The 17,500-nt window shown below is 36.1% G+C and overlaps 1 protein-coding gene across 2 annotated transcripts in view; it reads left to right on the top strand.

Annotated features, from left to right (window-relative positions):
- SHTN1 (shootin 1) overlaps positions 1-17,500 on the top strand; it is a 96,030-nt gene that overhangs the window by 29,956 nt on the left and 48,574 nt on the right. For both annotated transcript variants that reach the window (XM_024756086.1, XM_024756085.1), the window contains exons 4-8: positions 690-784; positions 7,357-7,525; positions 9,563-9,660; positions 11,631-11,712; positions 15,238-15,332. In XM_024756086.1, the coding sequence (XP_024611854.1) occupies positions 690-784; positions 7,357-7,525; positions 9,563-9,660; positions 11,631-11,712; positions 15,238-15,332 (539 nt within the window). The remainder of the gene's footprint in view (positions 1-689; positions 785-7,356; positions 7,526-9,562; positions 9,661-11,630; positions 11,713-15,237; positions 15,333-17,500) is intronic.

Raw genomic sequence — 17,500 nt, 5'->3', positions numbered from 1 at the left:
AAGTCTGAAAATTGCTATTTTTGAAACATTGGTTAAATATCAAGTAAAATTTTATGTTTCTTTTGATCTTCCTGACAGTCTGTGATGTAAGAAGCAATTCATTAGCATCTACTTTCATCATCATGTAGTACATAAATCTCGTTGCTATACTTTTTTGCCCTGGAGTTTCTTAAATACTTTGTCAGTAATAAAGACTACTATTGAAATACTTAACTTAGTTAAGCTGCCATGTTGTTATTCCACATAGGAGATCAACGTAAGATTTATTTTTAAACATTTCTCTTTAGCTAATTTTCCTTGGTAGGCGCATGGGTTACATCCTGCTAGGAAAAGGAAATCATGTTTGCCCCTTTTAATGTAAGAGAGGTTCTTTTGTTTAAATTAGCAGACATGTCTGTGGTTATGTATACAGCTACATAGAAAAGAGACACTTAAAAAATCCTCAATAGCTTTCTCAAAATGTGTGTAATAGCGATAAAAGTTCTTCGTTGTCTTCGTTTCTCTTTCTACATTCAAATATTAGCTAATATTTAATCAGGGCAGCGTCTTAAACGCTTTTTTTTTCATGATAGCTAAAGATCTGGCTAGCTAAAGAATTGCAGTATTCTTAATCATGGGACAAGATGTGTGGGCTTCTGGAATAGCTGACTAATCTCTGAATGCTGAGACTTTTTCCCCCTCATTCCTAGTTTCTCACATGGTTATAGAGGAAGTGAATTTTATGCAGAACCATCTTGAAATAGAGAAGACTTGTCGAGAAAGTGCTGAAGCTTTGGCAACAAAGGTGAGACATTTCAAATAAAGGAATTCTACCTGAGCTTTTAAATTTCAACTTGCTTTTCCAAACAGTGGCCTCTGTCCTTTTCTGCTTTTCTAGTTCTCTAATCAGTTGTCTGCTCTCCTGATCCTCATCAGAGGTCTCAGAATCCTGGAATATGATTATGTAAATATCTGTCTTAATGCAAAGATTATTTTGATTGTTAAAAAAAAAAAAGTATTTGTGTGTGTGTATTTCAGCATTTGTGGTTTTTGCCTGTGAAAATGGTCCCAGAGTGATCTGTTGAACTCAACTTTCCAAATGTCTGCATTTGGTTAAAATGCTAACCAAGTTTGAAACTAACCTAGAGTGACATGAAAGAGCAATGAGTGTTTCCTGTTTGAATCAGATGAAAAAGTCAGCCTCAGACCTTAGAGTTCAGGTGATTATTTTTGAAAGCAAAGTGAGGGCCTGCTAAGGGTGACCTCCAGTGCTCCACTGATTGCTTCTAGCTGATGAATTTACCAAGTGTGTAATTTTCTATATTCTGTCTCATCAGAAGTACATTATTATTATAGAATGTTTTTAATCTCTGTCTTATGTATTTTGAGTTGGGTAAAATGCATCTGAACCACTTCATCAGAAAATGGATTACAGCAATTTTCAGCCAAATTTCATTAGTGTTGCTGGTTTTGTTTCTTTCCCCTCTCCCCCATCACCTACATCCAGAGTATTCCTTTGGATGCAACTGAAATTCTGAAGATCAATAAGTCAGTCAGTTTAATTTGTATGCATTAGCAGTATGCTTGCTAGAGGTATTTGCTTAATTGTTTGCATAACAGCACTACATTAGAATTCATAAGATATGCAGGCAGAACCTAACTAAGAATATAAGTATGTGTATATAGCTTCTTTTCTGTTATTTGTCTGAGAATATATAGCAATAGAGGCCATTGCTTTAAAAGCAACGATAACATGGGTGCTCTCATATCATTTCTATTCTCTATATCACTAGAGTTCACTGGTTGATAATACTGTTGGAATTCTCTTTTCATTTCCTTTACTTTTGGACCAAGTAGAAAAAATGTATTCAGAGCATACTAGTTGTTCTGAATCTTGTAGTGGCTAAGGATAGTTTCTGTATTTTTCTCTTGTTATTAACAAGTATCCCTGTTGCAATAGGACATCCAAAGTGAGAGCACTGGCTACCTCTCAGGACTGGCAGTTTATGGAAAACAGTGGTTTGGGAGGCAGTATGTACAGGTTTTATTCCTAATTGTATAATTTTGGACATATGTGACTTTGGCCAAGTTAGTTCTGTTCCCTGGACTGCCATTATCTCATCTTAAATGACAGGATGAACTAGAATTAGGACTAAAGTGAGAATGGGACGGACTTTCTTTATGATGACTTTAATCATTGGTCCCCTTAAAAAATTATTTTATTGCTATTCCCCCCTTTTTTATTTAACAGTTGATTTTGAGCAAGAGAATTCACCTCTCTAACCTGCAATTATCATGTCATAATTGTCAGGGTAGACCAGGGTTGATTTCTTAAGAATACCCCAGACCCACTGATTCTGGGAGTATGGCCCAGACATGTGAATGTTGAAAAAGCTGCCAGGTGACTGTTATATTCATCCCTGCTTATGAACCAGTGTGTTACTAATCTCTAGGGTCATTTTTACAATTTAGTATTGACAATAGGATCCTTAACTTATAGTTTGTCTTCTATTCTTTAAGAAGCTCTTTTGGAAATGGACTTACGGTTTGTTTTTGAGGATACAGTGTGAACTCAGGAACTTTAGGATAAAAAACAAACCAAAAATACCCTATTCAATTAAATGCTGTAGATATGCTCATTGGATGTGGAAGATACTACAGCTTTGAATGCAAAGTTTGGAAACTTCATTATATGTGTGATCAATAAATGAAAGTAGCACATCCTGATTTAAGTATTAATTGTCATTTTTGGAAGCAGTTTTCATTTTCTAAGCAGCAGAGTTTCTGTAAATTCTTATTTTTCTAAAGTGTTTGCTCTCAAATTAATGACAAATGGAATGTTTCTTATGATACAATTTCTTATAACATCTTTATTGGAGTACAATTGCTTTACAATGTTGTGTTAGTTTCTGCTGTATAACAAAGTGAATCAGCTATATGTATACATATATCCCCTCCCTCTTGCATCTCCCTTCCACCCTCCCTATCCCACCCCTCTAGGTGGTCACAAAGCAGGAGCTGATCTCCCTGTGCTATGCAGCTGCTTCCCACTATTCCCACTATCTATTTTACATACGGTACTGTATATATGTTAATGCTACTCTCTCATTTCGTCCCAGCTCACCCTTCCCCCTCCCCTTGTCAAGTCCATTCTCTGTGTCTGCGTCTTTATTCCTATTCTGCCCCTAAGTTCATGAGAACCTTTTTTTTTTTTTCGAGTCCATATATATGTATTAGCATATGGTATTTGTTTTTCTCTTTCTGACTTCACTTTGTATGACAGACTCTAGGTCCATCCACCTCACTACAAATAACTCAATTTCGTTTCTTTTTATGGCTGAGTAATATTCCATTGTATATATGTGCCACATCTTCTTTATCCATGAATCTGTCGATGGATGCTTAGGTTGCTTCCATATCCTGGCTATTGTAAACAGTGCTGCGATGAACATTGTGGTACATGACTCTTTTTGAATTATGGTTTTCTCAGGGTATATGCCCAGTAGTGGGATTGCTGGGTCATATGGTAGTTCTGTTTTCAGTTTTTTAAGGAACCTCCATACTGTTCTCCATAGTGGCTGTATCAATTTACATTCCCACCAACAGTGCAAGAGGGTTCCCTTTTCTCCACACCTTCTCCAGGATTTATTGTTTGTAGGTTTTTAAATGATGGCTATTCTGACCGGTGTGAGGTGATACCTCATTGTAGTTTTGATTTGCATTTCTCTAATGATTAGTGATGTTGAGCATTCTTTCATGTGTGTGTTGGCAACCTGTATATCTTCTTTGGGGAAATGTCTGTTTAGATCTTCTGCCCTTTTTTGGATTGGGTTGTTTTTTTTTGATGTTGAGCTGTATGAGCTGCGTGTATATTTTGGAGATGAATCCTTTGTCAGTTGCTTCATTTGCAAATATTTTCTCCCATTCTGAGGGTTGTCTTTTTGTCTTGTTTATGGTTTCCTTTGCTGTGCAAAAGCTTTTAAGTTTCATTAGGTCCCATTTGTTTATTTTTGTTTTTATTTCCATTTCTCTAGGAGGTGGGTCAGAAATACAATTTGACTACATCATTTCCTTAAAAGCAAGTGTGGATGCTTTCCTTTGCTAAAATGTGAAAGTTAAATTGATAATTATAGACCAGTTATTTAAATCGTATGATCCAAGTCTGTTTAACTTGCTTATTTTGTATCTTTAAATATTCATTAAACTGTGCTCAATATAAAAACCCTATTTAAAATTGAATATAGTATAAGATTCTGTTACTGTAGGGTTACAAAAGATTTATTTTTGCCTTGTAACTAATAAGGATTCTAAAACCCAAGTAGCATGCCATTGACCTATATAACTTGATGAATAATAACTGCAGTGAAATTTCTCAGCCCAAATTTGTGAATTCATAGTTCTCAAAAATTTCCACTTAGTATGGTTATAAGATTTAATGTGTATAAGTCTTATATTTCTTCTTTAAGAATGTGAAAATGTTGTTTTAGAGAAGACGTTTGCAATTTTGTTTGGCTTTTTTCTTGAGATAAGTAACTTTGTTGAATAGAGTAATTGTATTACAGCCAAATAGTAGCTGGTAGACTTTGGTGCCTGGCTTGATAGAGGCATTAAAACTCTTTTGAGGGCAGAACTGTTAACTGTTAGGTTATTAAATATTACTTTGATGGTGGCCTGGGGAGCACCAGATGGCAAAAATTAGTATTTTCAGTTTTTCATGAGAATCCTGGGGGAAGAAACTTTGTATAGATGAATACCTTGGTTGAAGAAAACTAGCTGATAAATGACTTCCAGAGGAAAATTAGACACACAGACTAAACCTCTTTTGTTACTAATAGCTAATATTTGCTGAATTTTTACTGTATGTCAGTCACTATATTAAATGCTTTATATATATATATATCTCATTTAATCTTCATATTATGGGATAGAGACTATTTTTATCCTTAGTTAGCTGATGAGAAAACTGACACTGAGAGATCAGATTATTCTAGAGGCAGAGACAATTTGATTGCAGAGCTGAGTTCTTAACTCTGCTATACTAATTTTATAGAAATGCATACTCAAGTACTGCATTCCTCTATGTCAATTATCTGTAGTATTGGTGTACATTAGAATCACCTGGGAAGCCCTGAAAAAGTGCTATGCTCGGCTCTACTGCCAGAGATTTTGGTCTGGTGAGGGCCTGCATGTTGGGAGTTTTTTTTTTTAAAAAACTCTACAGATGGTAATGTGCAGGGCTGTGAACCATTAGTTTAAATATTAGGAGGCAGAATTACAAACTAAGTCTTGAGTTTTTTCACTTGAGTTTTTCTTAAATTGTTCTTTTCTCCTTGCATTCAGAAAAGATGTCATCATTTGAGAATTGACGATGGTCCTTGAGCGTCTACTGCCATGCTCTAGCATTCATGGTTCAAAGAACACACAAACAATGTTTACTTGAATTTTCCATATGAGGGAAGAGGGATTGGGAAATCATGGGTCTTATATCTTATCCCTGATCCTCTAATATAATATGGAGAACTGGGAATAAAGGTCTGTGTCTGATTCCTTGAATAGATCTCGCCAGCCTTCCCAGGAAAGAATCTGTGGAATGGTTCATAGCCATTTCTAAATGATTCTTCCTGATTCCCCAGAGAGGTCAGGGAATGCTCTAGGGAATGCTCTTGTGTTCCAGACCACGCTACTCGGGGTATATTTAGTTTCCATATTATTGGGGTAAGAATCAGATCTCCCAAATTGAAATGGACTGGACTTTCCCTGAGAGAAACCCTGAAGGATCCTAATCATGATCACAAATGAAGGACCAAAGCCAGACAAATACGATACTAAACATCTTATTCTGGCATAAGGTTTACAGCAGTGAAGGGCATTTAGCTTTCCAGTGAATTGTTTCTGTCTGTGTTTATTTCCAGTGTCAGTTATTAAATTAAGAACTTGTCTTGATGGCCAACGGCCCTTAGTAAATGCAAACACATTTCTGTATCTTATATTTTATACTAGAGAAATCAATATATGAAATACTTTATACTCAAATAAGAGAAGACCTTTTATATTTTAGTCTTGTGAAGAGAACACATAAGCAAAACCGTATTTTCCTTCTGTGGACTTTGGATCAACTTTAGTCTTCGTGTGTGCCTTGTACTAACATTTATGTGCACATAAACACAGGAGCTGAAGAAGGTAACAATAATTGATAACCAACTCATTTTTACATCAGGGGATAACAAATACATTAATGAGTTAGGATTCCTTTATCTGCAGTGAATTAGATAGAGATAATAGAAACATATCTTGAACTTTCTTCTAGCCTGTATTATTAGAACTCTATGTACAGATAGAAACACATTTTGAACTAATTTAAGCAAGAAAAGGAAAGAAAAGTAGGAATTTGTTCAGAGGGATATTGGAGAATCCCATAGAATCCATGAGCTAGGAGCGTTTTAGGAATGGACTGGAGCCCTGTGGCAAACCCTGTGTCTGTTGCTTTTCTCTGTTTCTCCTACACATTGGCTCCATTTTGGCTTTGCTGTCGACTGTCTTTCTCTATTCCTCAATTCAGTAGTGTCATGTGGTTGCCAGTAGCTACTGTATATCCAGACACATGGAAAGGAATTCATCTCTCTGTTCCAGTCTCCAAATTTCTAGAGAAGGGATCTAATTGACCAAGCTTGGATTATGTGCCTAATTCCTGGACTAATTATTATAGCTATGGCCAAAGTGGTAGGTTGTGCTTTGGGAGAACTTGGCTGTTCCCATAGAAATCATTTGGAACAGTGAAGAGGAGTGTCAGTGTCCAGAAAACAGAGAGTTCCAGGCAAACAAACATTTCAAAGATGTTCACAGCACAGCATCAAACAAAATATTTGCTTGAAAGAAAGTGTCTTAAATTAAGACTTTTAATGACTGTGAATAAATTGAAATTTTATTTAATCTATACTGGTGTTTCATCTTAATTCTTCTTGTATTTATCAGTTATAACTAGCATTTTCACATGCTGCTGGCTATAAGGCATAGGTTTTACTTAAAGTAATAAATTTAATATTAAAAAGTATAAAAAACCTTATTTAATGACTCTTCTAATTGTTACTTCATGCCGGGAATGTTGATGAATGTGCAAGACAAAAATACACTTAATTTGTCTATTGTTTAAAAATCCAAGACACTCATTTTTTTGTAACATCTTTATTGGAGTATAATTGCTTTACAATGCTGTGTTAGTTTCTGCTTTATAACAAAGTGAATCAGCTATACGTATACATATATCTCCATATCTCTTCCCTCTTAACATCTCCCTCCCACCCTCCCTATCCCACCCCTCTAGGTGGCAAAACACTCATTTGACTGCTGTTAAAATAACTGTCTTTATATTTGCCTTAGTTAAATAAAGAAAATAAAGCATTGAAAAGAATCAGCATGTTATACATGGCCAAGCTGGGGCCAGATGTAATAACTGAAGAGATCAACATTGATGATGAAGATTCAACCATGGACCCTGAGGGTGCTGCCGAGACTTGTGTCTCAGTACAGTGTCAGAAGCAAATCAAGGGTAGGATCCCTGGCTTAATTATTGAGCATGTTTTTGACTCCTGTTAGGATAATGCTTCTGAACCCTGGTTGCACATTGGAATTACATGATAATTTCAAAAAATATTGATGCCTGGTTCCTACTTCGGAAAAAATTCTGACTGTTTGTCACAGGGGGTGGCCTGGTTGAGAATCATGATGGATGTATAGCTTTATGAGTACTTTCTTGTTTGGGATTAGGCACTTTTGAAAGCATTGTCTTGACAGAAGCAGTCAGTTTGCCTATAAACTTCTAAAGGATAGGACTGTGTATTAAGATATTTTTGTTAAATGAAAGTAAGAATGAATAAAAGTATATTTAGCAGACACCTCCTGTTAGTCTGGTTCTCTGTTGGAATATTTGGGGAAGATACCTCCCCAAATTGCTTAGTCTCTGCCCTCCAAGGACTTCCCATATGATTCAGGCAATGAGCTAAAAGCAGTATGTAGTATTAAGCAACTGCGGTGGTCCCCAAGTAGTGCTGTAAGGCAAGATCACATGATACATCTATTAAATACACATTAACTTTATTAATAAATAAACACACACACACACCCCTATATATTGTTAAGGATGTAGGAAAACAGTTTGGGGCTCAGTAACTATTGGAGCATTTTAACTTACTGTACCTGTCAGGAGCAATACTTGTTTGCTTGTTTGGTAGATAAAACTTCAGCAAGAAGTATAAAGAAGAAAGTAAAAAGAAAGCCATCTTAACCTGACTTTCTACCCCCTAACTTAAGACAAAATCATATTTATGTTGGTAGGAAGGGAGAAGAAGTTTAAAGGCTTTCTTTTTGTTTGTATTTCTCCCTTCTGTTAGGTCTTGAATGGTATGGTCTCTTGTTCTTCTTTAAGATTAGCCAGCCAGTGAAGAAAGTGGTTTTAAAGTAAGTCTCTGATGGGGCTTCCCTGGTGGCGCAGTGGTTGAGAGTCCGTCCGCCTGCCGATGCAGGGGACACGGGTTCGTGTCTTGGTCCAGGAAGATCCCACATGCCGTGGAGTGGCTAGGCCCGTGAGCCATGGCCGCTGAGCCTGCGTGTCTGGAGCCTGTGCTCCGTAACGGGAGAGGCCACAACAGTGAGAGCCCCGTATACCGCAAAAATAAATAAATAAATAAAAGCCTCTGAGAACCCTTCAATTAAGCTGGGTTCATGTAAAAAGTTTGATTTAACTTATAAATAAATAACCACATAGCAGGTTTCTAACTATCTTTGGAAGGGTAAGAAATTAAAAGCACTTAAAAGCTAAGTGGCAAAAGTGTGTGGGCCTGGGTATAAATGTAATACTCTGTGCTAATCCATGTTTTTTTTAACATTTGAGTGGTAGAAGTAACTTTAATCTAACACGAGAAGTTTTTGCACTTACAGTTGCTAGTATTTTCACTCTAGTAATACAGTTTTCATTAAATCTCAATAATATGAAATATGAAGTAAATTAAGAAACAAAACACCAACACCCTGGAGAGAAAATTATTAGAATTAACCCTTTTTCAAATAGGTTTTATTTTGAGTCAGTTCAAATAATGTTTAAGGGCTGTAAATTGGCAGCAAGTCAGGATTTTTTTCTTTAAATCAAAATCTCCAAATTATTAGCTGCCCAGTTTGTTTGTATTGCATTGTGACAAAAGCCCATGGCCATTAAAAAATAAAAAATAAATTAGTACAGTGCCTTAATTTGTTTTGCTGAAAGCTTAAAAAAATTCTACTTCTAAAATGCCAGATAGTTTCCTAGAATACAGGTTTGATAAATTGCAGAGAAAACATGATCTAGTATATTTAACATAGTGAGCGTGCCTGATACAAAATTTTAGAAACATAGCTATATTTGGTGGGGCGGGGGGCGGGGGGAGAAGTGATATTTCCATTGTCTTTTGCTACTTCATTTTCCTTTTAATTGCGGAATAACTTTGACCATAAGCTGCACATGGATTGGCATTTTCAATTCTTCTGACAAGATTGGTTTCTTCTTTTAAAAATAAGGCTTTTCTTTTTCTTATTTTTTTCTTTAAAAATGCAGAACTTCGAGATCAAATTGTATCTGTTCAGGAGGAAAAGAAGATATTAGCCATTGAATTGGAAAATCTCAAGAGCAAACTTGTAGAAGTAATTGAAGAAGTATGTATCTTAGGCCCGAAACGCAAGACCTTTAGTCTTTTAAGGTGTTTGGGGACAGGCTAAGTCAAAAACTTGCTGTTGGAAGCTAATTTCTGACATGAGAACCGTGTACCAATTTTAATCTTCTCTTGTCCCCACTATTTCAGACATACAAAAAGGTATAGAAAATAAGATCATGAACATTCATGTACCCACTGTCTAGCTCAAGAAATAAAATAGTAAAATAGCATTGAAGTGTTTCCTATTGTCCCGTGTGTTTCACTGTGAGGCAGATTTGTGACAGTGATATCTGCATTTAAGTCATACACTTTGTTGCTGCTGGTGAAGAATGATTTTTCTTCTCTGATGGAGGGCTGACTCAGCTGGGAAAGGCTATGCCCCTCTGTACCTCCAACACAGGCATATATGATAGATGGTAGAATGGGTTCAAGTGGGTATTTGGAGAATCTTTTTATTTTTCCTTTTGAATTGTCTTTAACAGCAGGAGCACATAATTAGCCTTCTTTGCATGAGGCTTCAAGGATCTGCCTTTGCAGTCTCGGTTTAACTTACATCAGTGGTTCTCAGAGTCTGAAGCCCAAGGCTTCCCAACTGATGTGTATAGCACCTTGATATCCTTCAAATGGCTTACAGGTATGCCAGGGTATTGACCCCTTCAGTGAGCAGCCTCTTTCAGTTACCCCAGTTCCCATACACATATTCTTAAGGCCATAATGTGAAAAAGGTTGGAAAGCAGTGACCACCAACCTCCCAGCCCCAGTTGCTTTTACTTATTGTGGCAGTAAGTGTGAGTGGGAAGAAGGATGATGACATTCTAGAAGCATTGAACTGTATACTGGTTACTAATTTAAACCAAAAACAACGATATAGCTTATACTAAAGGAAACCAGTTCACAGACCATATGGAAATGCTGATGGATTCAGGGTCCCTTTCAGGAACCATTACTGTAGCTTGTTTCTTGAGTATAACCATAGGAGAGAAAGAAAGACATTTTGATGCATTCCAATCCTCAATTAAAATTATTTATTGATGATTCTCTCCCCTCCCACTTAGAGGTGTTATTGGAAGCCATTTCAGAAGTCATTTTTATTATGACTATTTCACACATCTGAAAAGTGTAAAAAACAAAATAACGAACCTCCATATGCCTACTATGTAGTTTAATACATAAAACATTAGCATAGTATTGAAACCCGTGTGCATCTCTCCCTAACTGCATTCTCCTCACTCCCTGCACTGTTTCCTTAAACAACCATTATTCTGAACTTTTTATCATTTCAATGCATATATTTACATTTTTACTACAATACCTAGTATTTTGAGTGTTTTAAACTATATAAACCTGCTTTTTTAATTCAACATAAAGCTTTTGAGATTTATCCACTTGGTACATGTAACTTTACATTCTTTTTTTTAAAACTATACTATGATATTCTTTTTTCCTATTGATAGATGCCAAAAATTATTTCAGAAAGTTAAGTTTTGTGTGGGGGGAGATTTTCATATGTATTTTGTTTAAGCCAAAAGTCAAAGTTCAAAGTCTTTTTTATTTTAAAAATTTATGTATGTTTTACTTAAGCCAAATGTCATCAGAGTTTAAAATGAATACCAAAATTGAATATTGGCTCTCTGATTAAATGATTCAAGTATTTTCCGGGTGCAGTCTAATTGGATTTTTGCATTAAAAATGTCAATCATTTACACTGGACGGCTAGAACACTGCCATATTTAGGGACCAATGCCAGTACTATTTGGAATATGTAAAGAAGTTCCAGATATACATCCTAAATTAAATAGTTACTTTGAGGCTTTAAAAACATTTTGATAGAAGCCTAGCACAGTGAAGCCAATTACTGCTTTAATGTAACATCGTGTTGAAAGTTGAACAGCAATTTAAGTATCACACATCATCATATATCATGTTTTACAATTTTGGATGTTTTCTCCCCTCAAAATATCACATTTTTAGGTAAATAAAGTTAAACAAGAAAAAGATGTTTTAAATTCGGAAGTTCTTGAACAGAGAAAAGTCTTAGAAAAATGCAATAGAGGTATGTATTTCCAGTCTTTTCCCTCAAATATATATGTAATTTATTTTGTTTATATATATTTTGTGTTGTTTCATACTGGTGTCTAAAGATCCTTGTAGCAAAAATCTTCTATATTGTGTTTTCCTGACTTCTAGCAATGAGACTCTCTCATTCCTGCTCTTTTTCCACCTACCTGAGAGTCTGGGGACATTTAAAAGTGCTTTTGCTTGAGGAATTCATGACCCACTCATTTTGAAACTTCAAACCTAAATACTCTTTTGTTCTACATATATCTTGGGACCGTGGCCATATTGGCTATCCCCTCAGTGTTTATATATCTGGTAGGTTAATTGGTAAACTTCTCCTCGATCAAGAAGAGATTAGGATATCTACATAAATACATGCAACATTATACGAAAAAATTTTAAATTAAGAGGATATGGAAAATGGGACAAAGGGAAAGTGAGAATATATGTTAATGTACAAAGTGCTTATTACTTACTCTGAGTTCTTGCACATTTCCTGCCTGTGTGCCTGAAGTCTGGCTCTGAGCTCTCTAGGAGCCAGAGTGATGAGAGATTCATGATCATTTTTATGAATCACATAAAAATTTACCTGTTGGTCACGAGAAGCAGACCTGGTCTCATGGTGAGAAGGAACTTTCTCCAGAGGCTACTTCTAGAGAAAATTCTGTGTAATTTGATTCCGTCATACTTGTCATAAAACACAGCATCAAGTCTCATGGGACCATTTCTTATGTCCCCTGGTTTAGGGCAAAGGAGCAAAGTGCAGTTCTGCAAACATAATTCTTAAGGGAGGGGACTTACTATGCTTTTTGTTCTCCTTTTTTCCCTCAGCCCACTGTCTTTCACTAAACACTAAAAGGAAGCCTTTCAGACCCAGGGCCTTCCCTATTATTGGTGGCAGTTCTCCATCTTTGTGTCATTCATGAATTGAGATTTTTTTTTTTGTAAATAAAGGACCTTGTAGCTAACTGTGGGAGATGCACTAGGTTGTAACATTTCCTCTGCCTTTTATGCATTTAAGAAGATAGAAATGGTGTAGAAGAATTTTCAGTCGTGATGCACTGTGCTAGAAACAGAGGGCTCTGCAGAGGTTAATATCATGGACCTTGCCTTCAGGGAGACCCTTATCTAGGCAGAGAGAGATTATATAAATAAATACATGACTAGGACCAAACGAATTTCTCTCAGAATCCAAGAGGGCCAGGTCATATGAAAATTCACTTTTTATTATAGTGTTTTGGACATAGAATAGAAAGTTAATTATCTTGCCCAGGGCTTCAGATAGTCATAATCTTCTTTGTTTTCTTTGTGAAATTTCTTTTTTTTTTTTAGATAGGTTTGAAAATCGTTTAGCTCTCAGGGACCTGTAATTCACATTACAAACCACCACTTCATTGCTTTACTTGAGTAAGACTATTAGTCTTTCCTCTGAGGAGGCAGTAGATTGACCGAGTACAGAGTTTGAAATTCTATGTCATTACGCAGCAAACCAGTCCTTAATCAGTTAGGACTGAAGTGCCCTGGAGGAACAGTTTGTGAAAGCTGCCATTAAGAGAGCCTTTTTAAAGGTTTTTATTGACATAACTCAGCTCAGGATTGAAAGTGCCTTGCTGGAAGCCAGTGGAGAGACTAGTGTGCTGTCCACCTATGTGGTTCCTAGTTGGTAATGGTGTCATCACTCCCTCTGTCCCATCTACATCATTATTTAACAGAATAGGTCACAGAATATCAAAAAGTAGGAAAGAATTCATGTTGCTCCTATTTGACAGTATCGTCCCTTTGAAGATTTCTGTCCACAATGATTCTTTAATTCAAAGCTCTGACTCTGGGCCCATATGGATCTAAGGCTGTTTCTCTTCTTTATAAACATGCAGAACACTTTGAAATAACTTACATATCTACATTTTTTCTTTTTATTCAAATAACATATTTTTTGGTGGAAAGTATAGATTTATACGGGAAAAGTAAAAAAAAAAAACTCAACCCTTACAGTCCAGAGATAAGCACTATTAACATTTTAGTGTTTATTCTTCCAGGAGAGGAAAGGGGGGAGGGGCAACTTATGGGTAGGGGACTAAGAGGTACAAGCTATTATGTATAAAATAAGCTACAAGGGTATATTGTACAACACAGGAATGTAGTCCATATTTTATAGTAACTGTAAATGGAGCATAACCTTTAAAACTTGTGAATCACTATATTGTACACCTATAACATATGATATTGTGCATCGACTATATTTCAATCAGAAAACCTATATATGTACATTGAGTTGTTTATTAAATATGCTTATAATGTATATGGAGTATAAATAAAATACCAACAAAAGAAATACCTTTTGTGCCCATTGGTGCTTTACAAGCCCCTGAACATCAGTCTCTACTTGTGTTCCTTCCTTGGACTTTTATCATTGCTTTTATTTATAGTTTTGTCAGATATATATATATCCCTAAACAGCATATTGGTTAATTTTGCATGTTTTTGAACTTTATATAAATGATATCATTTTGCATATGTCCTTCTGCTGCTTTTTGTGTTTGTCCGGTTCATCATGTTGAAGGGTATTGCTGTGGTATGTTTATTTTCACTGCTGTATAATATTTCATTCAATGTCTATACCAAAATTCATTTATCCAGTATCCATTTGGTGAATGTTTGAGTTTTTTCCAGTTTTTTTTGCTATTCCAAGTCATGCTGTTATGAAAATTCTTATACATGTCTTCTGGTGCACATATCCAAGAGTTTCACTAAGATATATGCCAAAGGTAAAATTTTATCTTCAACTTCACTACATAATGCCAAATTATTTTTAAAGTAGATCTATAAGTTTATACTCCTGTTAACAGTGTATTTGTTTCCATTGTTCTGTATTCTCTCCCAGCTTGATATAGCTATACTTTAAAATTTTTGCCAATTGCCTCTTTGGTGAGTATAAAAAGGTAGCTATGGTTTTACTTTCCTTTTCCTTGGTTACTAATGCAGATGGTAATTGGCCTTTCACGTGTTTCCTCTTCAGTGAAATCCTTGTTAACGTGTTTTGTATATGGCTTTTAAAAAACAAAAATGAACTTATTTTAAAAACATATCATGAATGTCTTTCCATTCAGTAAATATGCCTCTACAATGTAATTTTGATGACAGAATATTTCTTGTACACAGCATACTTTACTTAACTGATCCTTCAGTGTTAGACCATCTAGATTATTTCACTGTTTTCAGCAATGATGCACAGAGCACCCTTGCAATTAAATCTCTGTATATGTTCATGATTTACTCTTTTAGAAGAATAAATACATTCCTAAAAGTGGAATTGTTGAGTCAAAGGGTATGAATAGTTTTAGATTTTAGATTCATATTGCCAAGTTGCCCTCTAAAAAGGTCTTACCAATTTATACTCCAACCAGCAATGAATGTGGGTGCTTATATGCCTGAATAAGGAATCTTTCATCACCATTTTTCATCCGTATTCCTGATAATCTGTGTGGCGTGTTGGCCATTTTCTTTTCCTTGTCTTCTCAAGTGTCCATGCTAGCAGTAGAAGAGTATGAGGAAATGCAAGTGAACTTGGAACTGGAGAAGGACCTTCGAAAGAAAGCAGAGTCGTTTGCACAAGAGGTAAATATCTTGTAGAGACTTCGTATTTTATTTTTATATTTTAAAGAACTTTGCAGATGACACATAAAAATATTTTTTGAGGTTGAATAAGCAGTCACTTTGAATTACGGATCACCTGATTTAGGGAGCTATGGAAGAGTATCAAATTCATTGAACTTCGTGTCGGAAGATCTGGGTTTAAATTTTGGCCATGTCATTCAGTTAGTAGCTGTATGTTACTAGCAGTTATTAGCAGTCCCTTAGCCTCTTTGGGCTTCACTTTCACCATCTATAAAATGGGTGATGTTACTAACCTAACCAAGTGGATTTTAAAATCAAATGGCACAATTTTTCAAAAGAATTTTGTAAACTATAAAATGGTATGTCGGAGAAAGAAATTATATTTAGGGATACCCATCCCATAACTTGTGAGGGAAGGTCCAGCTTGAGTACAGGATTTTTGCATGTTTCCAGTAGCCTCAAGACCTCAAGAATCTAGGTTACATCTCAGTATACCATCTGAAATAACAATATCATGGTATTAGTATTTCTCTTCAGCTGCTATTCAGTGCTCTCATTATGTGAGTTGATTCTTCTGCTTGCTGTGGAACATTGTCATGTTACACATCCATTATCTGAGCCTTTCACCAGAGTAATGACTTGCCTCTCATGTTAGAGATAAGCTTTGAGCTTCTCATGTTCTGGCCTTAACTTTGTTGCCATGTGGTTATTGGGTATTCCATGGCTCTGGGACTGGTTTCCAGGGAAATGATGAGGCACCAGTTGGCTGAACTGTAACAGCTCATGATATGGAGCTGATCTGCATGAGATTTCCATCATGTGTAAATATTTTGAATCTGTGTGCATACTGTAGGTTCAAGGAAAGTAGCTAAGGAAATATAAAACATTCTTAGGTGGACGTATCCAAGGTGTAGAAGGAAGACAAAGCATGGGGTTATGGGAATGACATTTGAAGATCAGATTATGGTTTTGTGCAGGAGTTTTTCTGTACTTGAATGTAGCTGTGCTAGCAATGAATTATACAAAAGATTTAGGCCGAGAGGATCTGATTTCAAATATTACGATTCATTTTACTCAGAGAGTTTAATGAAAGGTGAGTAAGTATTGTTCTCTTATTTCCTGGAAGGAAGAAAAAAAAATTGAAGTGTGTAAGAGCCCTTTGGAAAAAGCTGCAGCATACATAAATAATGGAACTTGGGCTTCCCTGGTGGCGCAGTGGTTGAGAGTCCGCCTGCCGATGCAGGGGACACGGGTTCGTGCCCCGGTCCGGGAATATCCCACGTGCCGCGGAGCGGCTGGGCCCGTGAGCCATGGCCGCCGAGCCTGCGCTCCGCAACGGGAGAGGCCGCAACAGTGAGAGGCCTGCGTACAGCAAAAAAAAAAAGGAACTAAATAAATGGTTGAGGGGAGGGGGGAGACTAGAGATAATGTGAAGATGCCTCCATTGCAAAACTGAAAATGTTGGCTGATTTTGACCTGAATGCTAGGGTCTTATTTTGAGAGACATTTTCAGTTTTCCATTTCTTGTTTGTAGAATGGCCGTGGCCAGGAAAAAAAAAAAAAGAATAAATGATTCAGTCTGCCATCTACTTGGTAGTGATTGGTGGAAACAATAATACTGACATGTTAACCCAGAATGAGGAGAGAGAAGTTTGAGGAGGGAAAGCAAGAGCGGTGGCACTTACATTACTGGTAGCATAAATATTTGCAACAGTGCTCAATGATTGTACAATATCTAGGTTTGATCTACACAGTAGTGAGAAGAAAAGATAAAGCTAGATAAGAACTAGTATATCTTCCCTTTTCACGGTTTACAGATTCTCAGGTTTTCAACAGATAACTACACGACTTAGCTTAACCAGAGAAGTACCACTTTTGCATTTTGTTCTTTAGTCCATTCAGCAAACATCTGGTAAGCCAGGCAGTGTGTAGATAGTGGGAATATAATGGTGAAGAAAGCAAATATGATCCTTGCCCTGTTGGAGTGTACAGTGTAGAGCTGTAGAAATCAATTTTTTTTCCTATTTTCATTTTGCCAAACTTTGAGTATTTGACAGTGCTTTTCTTTTTTTTAATTTTTTAATTTTATTTATTTTTTTATACAGCAGGTTCTTATTAGTCATCAGTTTTATACACATAAGTGTGTACATGTCAATCCCAATCTCCCA

This window comes from Neophocaena asiaeorientalis, unplaced genomic scaffold (assembly GCF_003031525.2).
Source record: "Neophocaena asiaeorientalis asiaeorientalis breed wild unplaced genomic scaffold, Neophocaena_asiaeorientalis_V1.1 scaffold85, whole genome shotgun sequence".
In the NCBI taxonomy this organism is placed as follows: Eukaryota; Metazoa; Chordata; class Mammalia; order Artiodactyla; family Phocoenidae; genus Neophocaena; species Neophocaena asiaeorientalis.
This window is presented reverse-complemented; position numbering and strand designations above follow the sequence as displayed.